Below are 11,181 nucleotides of genomic sequence, written 5' to 3'. Positions count from 1 at the left end.
AATACCGTGAAGAAAATAGTTTGCTATTAAAGTAACCATAAATATACCAAGCATTGACATAAAAATAATTTGATAATTGCGTAAATCCATGCAGAAAGTATTATATCGTAAAAAATAATTTAATATTTCAGTAATAGTTATAGAAAGCAAAGAAATTTTAATCAAGCTCAAAATAATGAATTTTGTTTAATTTTAACTGCTTTTTTATTTAAATATAAATAGTTTATAATTCAGTTAATTTAACACGTACTTGTAATTGTTAATTGAATTAGTTTTTAAAATTTATATTTTCGATTTTATTTTAAGTAAAAGATAGTTGATAGAAAAATTGAACATTTCAATTTCATCAGTCCCTATTTTATCATAAATTATTTTTTGTTTTTTTCTTAAAAATTTATTTTAAAATCGACTTATATATTATTGCCTGTAATTTCATTAACTTTCATTTTTAATTTTGAATGTAATAATTGCATCTAAAAATAATAATTAGAAGGATCATATGAAATTGCAAAATTATGTTATTAAATATAATTTAAGCCTACAAAAGTTAATGATTATTCAAGAATGGAAATTACAATTTTGTTACCAATAAGAGATAGTAAATAAAAGTTATCAGGCATAATATAATCATTTAAGAAGAAATCAAATGTCAACATTAAAATCCATTAAAATAAAAGGAAGGAATCGCAGCGTCGTCGCGAAAAGTCAGTAACTATTTCAGGACTCAGGAGCTAAAGATACTAGGATTTGACGTAGACATTGACAAAGAGGGGTGGGCTTATCCGTGTCATGATGTCAGCTAAAATTACAGGGATTATCGTTTGCTTGTTATTTTTTTTCAGTTCACGTATTTATATAAGCTCTTTGATGAAAAATAATTTTGAGAGGATGACAATTCGTTATTATTTCATTTTTTTAAATTTTTTTATTCTCATTTGATGCAGTAAAAGTAATATAAAAAAATTTAATTTGTCAATGTTATATATTTTTTGGTCTCATAAAGTAAATATAAAAAATATATTTACTATTGTATTCTTGTAGAAACCGAATATTAAATTATAGATTATAATAAAAATTTTTTTAAGTTTAACGGAAATGCATGATTTATATAAAATTTTACCAAAGTCAAAAGTTGAAATTATGAAATTATGAAGTTTTTACTTTTTTATTAATACTTCATTTGTTAATAGATTAAATTTATATTATAATATAATACTTTAAGTATCCGATTAATTTAATTGTTTGAATATTAGGAAATTGTTATACATGATGTGAGAAATCAAATACGGATAATATAATGGTGGTATTAATGATGATCTTATACCAACCAATATACAATATTGCAAGTTATTGTTTAATATTTAATAAACAAACTAACGCCACGGTAAAATTAGAATTGTTTCGATTTCTTTGATAAGTTAATAGGGTAAATAAATAATTGACCATGGCATCTTTTCCTAATTAATTTTAAATATCAAAAGAATTTTTGCAAAAATTGTAAATAAGTTATTTAAATATATCATTAATTATAGTATTTTTAACAATACAAAAAATTATCTTATTTATAGCGGATTCTAAGTGATTAATGAGTAAAAATTAGTCATTTGATGAATAATTAACCGCCACTTAATAAAATACATTATTCTATAGAGTTTCAATGTTAGTCACAATTTATTTTTAATTATTTAATAACATTCTTGTATAATAGTTGTAAAATGACAGTGCGTTAATGTACTGTGACATTCTGCGAACTATATTATGATACTTGCAAAATTATTTTTTCATTTGGAAATCCGATAGATAATATTAATAAACAAACCAATTTTTAAAATCTTGAAAAAATGTTAAAAAAGCATCATGAAATGGCGAATATATTAATGCATTCAAATTTATATTTATTATTTTCAATGTAAATCTATAAAATTATTAAAGGCTTATGTATATATATATATACATGAGTTTAAATTGTGATAGTAAACATAAATTATTTAAACAAAGTAAAAATTGTAATTCTAAAATATCGGTTTTTATATACAATAAATTTTTTGTTTAAATATATAATATCAATTATATATATAAATGATACAAAATATTTATTCTTTTCAAAACATATCACGGTACGACCTTTTAAAAAAGAGTGTGTCATCAACGTAGCGTCGACGTCTAATTTTCGTGTTCTACAACAATACATTACCGAACAATAACGACATTCTGACGACATACCATAAAAGTAAATACAGCTTGTATTCTTGAAAATGCGTTTATGCATTAAATAAATTGTAATAATTAATATATATATTTATTTAATATATATATATATATATATATATATATATACCATATATAGTAAAGAACGAAACTAATAGAAATAAAATTTGATTTGCTTTTCTTTAGAGGAACTAGTGGTATCGATATTGATCTGCGTAGAGTAGATATTGATCAATGCCCACTGCGTCCAGGATCTACGCAATTAAATATATTTGCAGCTAGCGATAAATGCAAAAAGCGAACAACAGAGGTATGATTATTTAAAATTATACATACTATTTTAAGTAAAAACTTTCTGTGTTTTTGAATAATATTTAATCTAATTTTATACAATGCATTTTTGCATAATCCTAAAAGGTTGTTTTTATTTAAATAACTAGAAATGTTTTAGTTTTCACAATAAATTTTCGAACGAAAATATAAAATTAAACAAAACACAATTATATCAAATTGTTCTCTAAATTTAAAGGTTTAAAAAATTTCATACAAAATTGGTTGCTAACTTCATTCAAGCTACAATGGATTTTATAACTTCTTATTGTGTTATTGTTTAGTGGACCACTTAATAAATATACATTTTATTCATATGATAATAGATATCTTGGACAAACATAATTTTATAATACTTAGTATAAGTATAAAAGTTAACTATTTTGTAACTGTCAAAATAAATTGGTATATTTATAAATTGTTTGTATCTCAAACATAAATTAAGTTAGCGTTATCTTTATAATTTAACAAAAGCAAATATTTATATTTATATATTTAACAAATGAATATGTATGTTACATGCTTTATAACAAAGCAAGCATACCGTCAAATATAGATGTTTACGAGTGTACAAATCTATAATCTTATAGCTCAATTTAAGAATTACAACAAAGGGAGAAGGTATTCGAATAGGCTTTAGCAGCGTTTCGTCTCTTGACGTCGAGCTCGATGAGAACGGACATGAGTTCGTGTCTGAAGGTTTATGAACACTCGAGAGAGAACTACGTGGATAAAATCTTATGAAATAATTTCCGGAGTTCATTAAACATTTGCAATTCGAAACGTTTGCGTGGGAGTATACATTCTCATTGGATTCATAAATTGAGTTCTATTATCAATCAAAGGCCGATTTCATTTGATCGTCTCTAACAATCTATTTCTTTCTATTAGCAAAGGCAAGTAGTTAGCTTTGGCGCACTAAAAATTTATATTCACATCCACTTTTTCCGAGTAAACAGCATATCCACATATATAAAGTTGTTAACGAATAGTTATAAACACGGTTATATTTAAGTGTATCATTTAGAAGTCTGCAATTTGTAATATAATTAATAAATATATGTAATCGCAGATTTAAGTGCAAAATCGTTAATGCATGTGTTATGCGAATACAGATAAGGATGTAAGTGCGTAATTATTATAGTTATGTCTAGCAAGCAAGCAGATACGTCGTGTACAAATATACAAGCATAGTAGTAGGTGTGTGCTAGCTCATGCAAACAAGGCATAACCGTAAGAACAGGAAGGTCTTCTAACCCTATTAAGCGTATTTATTTAGGAAAGTCAGCATGTATTATATTGATGAAAGTTTTCCATACTAGCTGATTCTATTTATCTCGCTTAGTTGTAAAAGAGACGGTCGGCCAAGACGAAAAGTATCTCTAACTCAATAATTTAACGTCTATTTTACTTGATTTTATTGTTTAATTTACAATACTTTGCAGGCATATTTTCTTATTATTTATTCTGATAATCGATAGCAAGATTTTATTTTGAATATAAAATTTATTTGCCAGAGCAAAAATGAACTGTTTGTTTCCGACATTAAATAAAAAGATTGTTTGCACTTTTTTTTAAACCAGGAACATAAACGTTGTTATTTTTTCCATTATTTAATTTTATAATTGATACTATTTATGCACTAATAAAATAATAAATAACATTGTAACAAATGATTTTGCTTCAATTAGTTTATTATTAATATGAAGCGGTACATCAAATTAAATGTACATATAAATTTCTGACTAGTGAAATGTCAATATATCAGTATTGGTTAATCTTTAATAATTAAGATACAAATGAATACATTTAATATATATATATATTTATTTATTTATTTATTATTGATTACTTTAATTTTACGAAACTATAATAAAATAGTAAAAGAAATAATTTATTTGCATATGCTATCAAAATATTAATGTAGTTTTATTCTATTCAATGTAGTTATGAATATAATTTATTGTATATTGTATGTTACATATTATGATTTCTCGTACGCAATTAAAAATAACAATCAAATTTCTATATTATTACTATAAATTATAAGCAATATCAAGAATAAAATAATAATATAAAATAAAATAAGCTGTTCTCAAGTTCTTTAAATAAATTCGAAATTAATTAAAATACTAAAATTCCAACAATTATTATTTACTTATAATAGAAATTTTCGCGTAGAGCACGTAGATGCACAAACACTTCTCCACAAGAATTTACTGCATCTCTTAAGGGCTTACTTAAACACTTACCTTATTTGATCCAGAAAATTTTAGTTAACATTTTTATTAATTTTTAAACAATAATTAACATTGCGTGTGCTATTTTAATTTAAAATTATTCTAACACAATAATGATTAAGTTAAGAAAATAGAATAATAAACGTTTTATAAAAAAAACATGTAGCATTCAAATTTATTCCTTTTATAAACTAATGTATTTTATTTTGTATGAATAAATTACATTTATGTATATATATAATTTAAAAAAAAAAATAATACGCGCTACGGAATTAGATAGTTTTATATTAATAAGAAATTATGAATTATTAATTACTTTTTATACGATTAAGAAAAATACTTATATAATATTATAAAGTCCAACTATTATATATTATATATAAATATATATACATATGCCTGTGTGTGTAAGAAGCTGCATATATATAATTTTCAGAGTATTATTGATATTATTTTCGTTAAATTTTGGCATGTATCAAGGGTTTATTAATATTATGTCTTGAACAATTATTATATTGTTATAAAAATTAATTAATAATAAATTAATAATAAAAATATAAAAATTAATTATAATATATTCTAAATAAATTATACATGAGGGTTATTATTGTTTTGACTTGATAATCATAAAATTATACAATAATCAGTTTGCAAATCAAAACAAATATACTTTATTCGAATGGTTAATTGATACATTGAATATAAAACACAGCTTGAATGATAATTCCATTAAGGAATTGTCCTGACATTAAATATAAATGCGTGAAAATTCGATTACAGCCTCGGCTGATGACACGCTAAACAATTAAAATAACGTACACCGCAATGTTATCGTGACTCCCGCGTCAGATCCAGCTAATTGATAATACTTCTTAGAATAATTATACGCTTCAAGAGATAAGATGTACGAACATTGAATTCTACAGTATTTAAAGTTTTTCGCTTGGATATATATGAATTAAGATGGAATTTCATTAGTAACAGAGCTCAGGGACATGGACATGCAGTCGTGAACAACTTTATGTGACAGTTCTTCAGGATTTTCTATTGATTTCGCATATTTTTACATAGTCTAGAGATAGATTAAAGAGAATATATCACTGATCTGATTAGTTATAAAGATTTACATGGCAACTAGGTATCCTGAAGTTAAGCTGGAATAGCTAATTAATTAATTCGAGTATTCAATTAACAAAATATTTCTAACGGCTTTTTTAATGTTCTCAGTAAAGAGACTGTACAGAAATATTATAAATACAGTACAGCTTAAGTAGCACTCGGATAAATACAAAGCGGATGGTTATTGGAAACTGCGCACAAATCTCTACGGACCTCTGAAAACATGGCTGTAACGTTGATGATAAGACGGCTTTCGTCATTACTGTGTTTGGATACATTTATAAATAAAGAACTTTGCAGGATATTTATTTTTAAATAATATCACTATTAGTGAAATTTTTAAGTTCAGTTTTTAAGGCCATATTGTACTTTTAAATATCAATTCATAGTTACAAAATGTTTCGAATGTTTTGAATGTTTTTATTGTTATTAAAACAACATGTATACATATACTCAACAACAAGACGAGAGAGCAATTAATAGTATCAATGAGACAAATAATATCATAAATGAAAAACAGGCAACAGTATAACAATGTAAACACTTTCATTTAATGTCAAAGATTACAAGATGGAATAATATATATATATTTATATATATATATATATATATACTAACACAGACAATACATAAATGAAAATGAGTTTAATAATAATATTTTAATATAAAATTCGAATAAGATGAGACTTTCGTAGTTAATACTTTATTATTGTTAGAAATATTATATAATCGAATGTAATTATATTAAGTATATATGACATACTAAGAAAAAGTATAAATGATTAAATTTGAAATAAAAACCTCTCTAGAAGTTTTTACAGATTTATAATTACCCTTTTTCTACTCAATATATTAATAACTGCATATGTGATACATATCGTTTTTATACATTTATTATTAGCTCATATAGGAATATTATTATTCCAAATTAATGATCTGAATAGAATTTTGATTAAAAATATCACCTTATTCAATATATTATTGAAAAGCTATTTATCATAAAATGATAATATAAAAATTCTTTATGTAATTTTAAAAAGAAAATATAATATTAATTTAATCATATAATTATCAATTTAATAACCAATAATCAATATTTATTTGAAAGCTAGTGGAATATTTGCATTATATAAAATGTTTTCATCGATTAATCATAATTATTTATACATATATACTCAATAGTGTAATAGTTAAAAATGCTTCTTAAAATTGATTTTCATATTGAAGTCGAAATTAAAGTATTATTAGTTTTAATTAAAGTATTGTCCCACCATATGAGTGATAAAAAATAATATTACTTTAACAAATACATCATTGATCTTGCTTGAAAGTATTATAAAATTAACTCTAAAAAAATTTTGCGAATAAGATTGTCACACTAGGCTTGATGCACGAAAATATAACTGAGTTCAACGTAAATTAAACTTTATTTAAAACAACAATGTCAAAGTTTAATTATAAAAGCGAAACGGGTCGAGGCGCACGCGCAAATCACTAGTAATCATATGCGCATATTGAATGTTACTTTGGTGTTTTACCAACGCCTCTGCAATTAACGGTACAGATCCCTTTTCTCTGATGGTATTCGGAAAATGGCGACCCTTTTTCAGATTTATCAAGTATTGAGGTATCGACAGAAGCCGAATTATAGCAGGCTTTAAAGTTTCAAATTCGATAACAGTATGATGGACTATCACAAATAAACCAATAATTCAAAATAAGTAAAAAACTTAAATAATTCTATTACAATTTTGATGACAGGACATTTTTGTTTTGTAATTCTCAATAAGAAATTATTCTGATTATATTAAATGTATTTTTTCTAGTTTTGTATTAGATACTGTTTTATTATGGGATAAATTTTCAAATAAAATTTTAATATATATGAAAAATTTGTAATGCTTTCATAAAAATTTGGGTAAATTTTTGTTGATTCGACAAATATTTGTCTAAATAAATAATAATTTATATTAGAATTTCATTTTGGTAGTTGGTTTAAATGTTTCGTTATAACCTTCTTATGAAAATAATAAGCTTTATTTTAAAAAAAAATAATAAAATCGCAACTACAAGGGTAATGTCCTTTTTTTTTTATTAAATTAGTCTACCTCAATTACAACATAAAATGACTCAAGCAAGTTATATGAGACAAAATACGAAATATAAGTGTTTATGTTGACTAAACGTCGATACTTTTTAGAATAAAATTTCAAATGATTAAAAGTAGATGAACTTAGTAATTATGAACAAAATAAATGTAAATAAGAAATACATTTAAATAAATTAAAACTTTTATTTAAATTTTTTTTGTATTGGCTATTTTATTAATAAACTTCAATTTATTTCCAACTGTTTTTATTGTAATTTATATATTTAATTATTACAAATTACTCTAAAGAGTAGCATATTTCCGTACTTTTAAGTTTAATTTTGAATTGAGTAACATACTAGATTCATGTTAAATTACATCAATAAATTCTAGTCATTTCATGTATGTGCCACATAATTGTAATGCCATAAATTTGTCTACTCTAATCACGATAGCTTAGTTTGAAAATTAATAGTTTATATGAGCTTATGATCATACACCTTAGTTTATGTACATACGTATGATATGATTATTTATAAATTTACATATACCAAATTTAAATGTATGCGTGCACTTAAACTGACAATTTACTTTATATAATATTCTATTAGCCTAATATCCTTTGAAAATTAAAAATCTCGCCACATTATTTATCAGATCAATAATTCTAGTTTATTGTAGTCGAGTGAGAAATAACTGATTGATTTAATTTTGATCTCTGAATAAAACAGAAGATATATGCTTATTTAATTTTTTCCTGAAAAATGTTTACTACGCATTTTAAAGTTTCAAAATAAAAGTTTAAGTACAAGTAAGTACAAATTTACATTTGTATCTTACGTAATATAGAATGAATTTAAATATTCTGAAAACGAAAAATTTATATATCGAAATAATTTCTGCATTACACCTACTACAATTTCTTTATTTTCAAAGTACTCTTAAAACCTTATTCTTAACACTCAGTAAGATAATACATTATTAAGATAAAGTAATTAAGTAGACTTCGATAAATTAAATAAAACTAATAATTAAAATTTAATAAATATAATCTTTATTCCTCTGAATAGTTTAATTGTTTGCACAATACGAAAATGCTTACATTATTACTTATAACTTTCCACTCTAGTATGAGTAATATAATTTAAAAACTTTCATTTAAAAAATTAATTATACAAATAAGTTATATTTTACTTTATATTAGCATTATTTCAATATTAAATATTTTATTCTTAATTAACGTTATTATTATTATTACAGATTTATGTTGATTAAATTTATTCATTTTAAAAATTCATATTAAAATTCAATTTTTTTCCATTTGAATTATTGTAAATACCATTTTTCAGCATAAAACTTATGTTTTAGAAAATATTTATGCATTATAAAACAATTTGCATATTTACAATGCATAATTCTAAATTTACATAAACGCATAATATTCTAAAATAATTTGTAGTGGAAGAAATATTTTTAAAAAATAAAATTTTATTAATGTTTAAATATTATAAAGAAATAAATAATTTAACAGGCGGAGCTTTTAATTAATAATATTATTAGTAGAGGCATGATCATTGATCAATTAAGTCGATCAAGATCGATAAATTCAATTGACGACAAACATGCGGAAATATTTATGAAAATATAATTTTATTTATTAAAAGTTTACTTATTACTATTTATATATTAAATATACAATATATAGTACTCTGTAGTTCACTAACTATATGTAAGGATTTGATATGACACTGTGAAATTGCAAAAAGTAAATGATCGGTTTTGTACAAAAGGTTTAATCCCTAATAGTACAGGCAAAGAGCTTACTCTACTTGAAGTACTTTTGTAAAAGTGTGTGTGTGTGTATATGAGCGTTGTAACTTATTTCAGATAAAGATAAAAGCTGAAGGGTAAAGACGGGCTAGCTTAGTTGAATGAAATGTTGCCTTCGTCATGTGCGAATGAAAAAGTAGTACAGTGCTTATACTTCAAAATACCGTCTGAAAGAACTTCTTCATAAATAAATAATTAAATACAAGTAATATTTAGTTTTATATTTAAAGTAATTATAAAAGACAAAGTTACATTCAAAAGAAAACTCGTTAAATATTTATATTGCTGCATTGTTGTATGAATTTACTATACTAATAAACATCAATTTAGTCTAAACGAACTATAGATAACAACATAATTTGGAATCTTCAAGACAAGTAATACATGAAGTCTGTAAATGAATTAATAGAATTTACGTAGAAGTAAGAACTAAAATATTACTGAATAATGCAAACAAATAGAATCGATCAATTGGTAAATTAATAAAATGTTATATAAAAGCATAAATTTAGAGGTATCCAAATATAGTTTAGGAATTAACTAAAATATATTGTTATATGCATCAATATTCATTTTAAGATATTGTTTGAATCGACGAATTTCTGTCCAAGATATATTTTGCTTGCTTTCCTTCTATATTGTGATAAATTCTTCGGCACGATTAAAACATGTATTAATTAAATAAATATTTAGAAGGTTATTAATTACTGTTTTTTATAAAAATAGTTTATTATTTTGCAAATATCATGAAAATATTATATTTTCTTATTTTATTTGTTGCAAAGAAATGATGAGCAAATTTAAATGGAATTCTTCAGCATATAATATAACGATTGTTTTTCTCGTATATAAAATAGATTTTCTTTGCAATTGTCATTTTAAAATACGCTACTTTTTGTACTTTTCTTTTGTTAAAACTGAGGTGTATCAAATATTGTGTTGATATACGTCGACTCATCAATTATTCCTTAAATCTCTCATATCAAAAAGTGCTTTATATATACACACATACATGTATTGTAGTCCATTATAATACAACCATTTCTACTTTGATTTTAACATACTATTATAAAGTTTACAATTATTATAAACAAAGATTACTGTATTAGAAAAAAATATATGTTTTTATTGAAGTTTTGACAAAAAAAAAAAAAATAATTAGTGGATGTTTAATGATATAAAACACAATTTTATGAGTATTTTTATAGCTTACTTAAACAATAATAAGAATAATTTTTTGTTTTGAATAAACAAAATTATATAAAACTTTGAAAGCCTTCAGGAATGAAATGTATGCTCTAAATGTATGGAATTCTTGCTCATACAACCTTCTTTATACTGCAGCCCACTTCGTTACTTTCATGT

At 23.3% G+C, this 11,181-nt stretch overlaps 1 protein-coding gene across 1 annotated transcript in view; it reads left to right on the top strand.

The window, feature by feature from the left end:
- Nucleotides 1–11,181, top strand: part of LOC105367639 (probable G-protein coupled receptor CG31760) — a 97,115-nt gene that overhangs the window by 22,128 nt on the left and 63,806 nt on the right. Inside the window, exon 3 of the mRNA XM_011506406.1 lies at nt 2,395–2,518. Coding sequence (XP_011504708.1) covers nt 2,395–2,518 — 124 coding nt within the window. The remainder of the gene's footprint in view (nt 1–2,394; nt 2,519–11,181) is intronic.

The sequence above is a fragment of the Ceratosolen solmsi genome, unplaced genomic scaffold, assembly GCF_000503995.2.
Source record: "Ceratosolen solmsi marchali unplaced genomic scaffold, CerSol_1.0 scaffold7, whole genome shotgun sequence".
In the NCBI taxonomy this organism is placed as follows: Eukaryota; Metazoa; Arthropoda; class Insecta; order Hymenoptera; family Agaonidae; genus Ceratosolen; species Ceratosolen solmsi.
The sequence above is the reverse complement of the archived record's forward strand: the minus strand, read 5'-3'. Positions and strand labels throughout refer to the sequence as shown.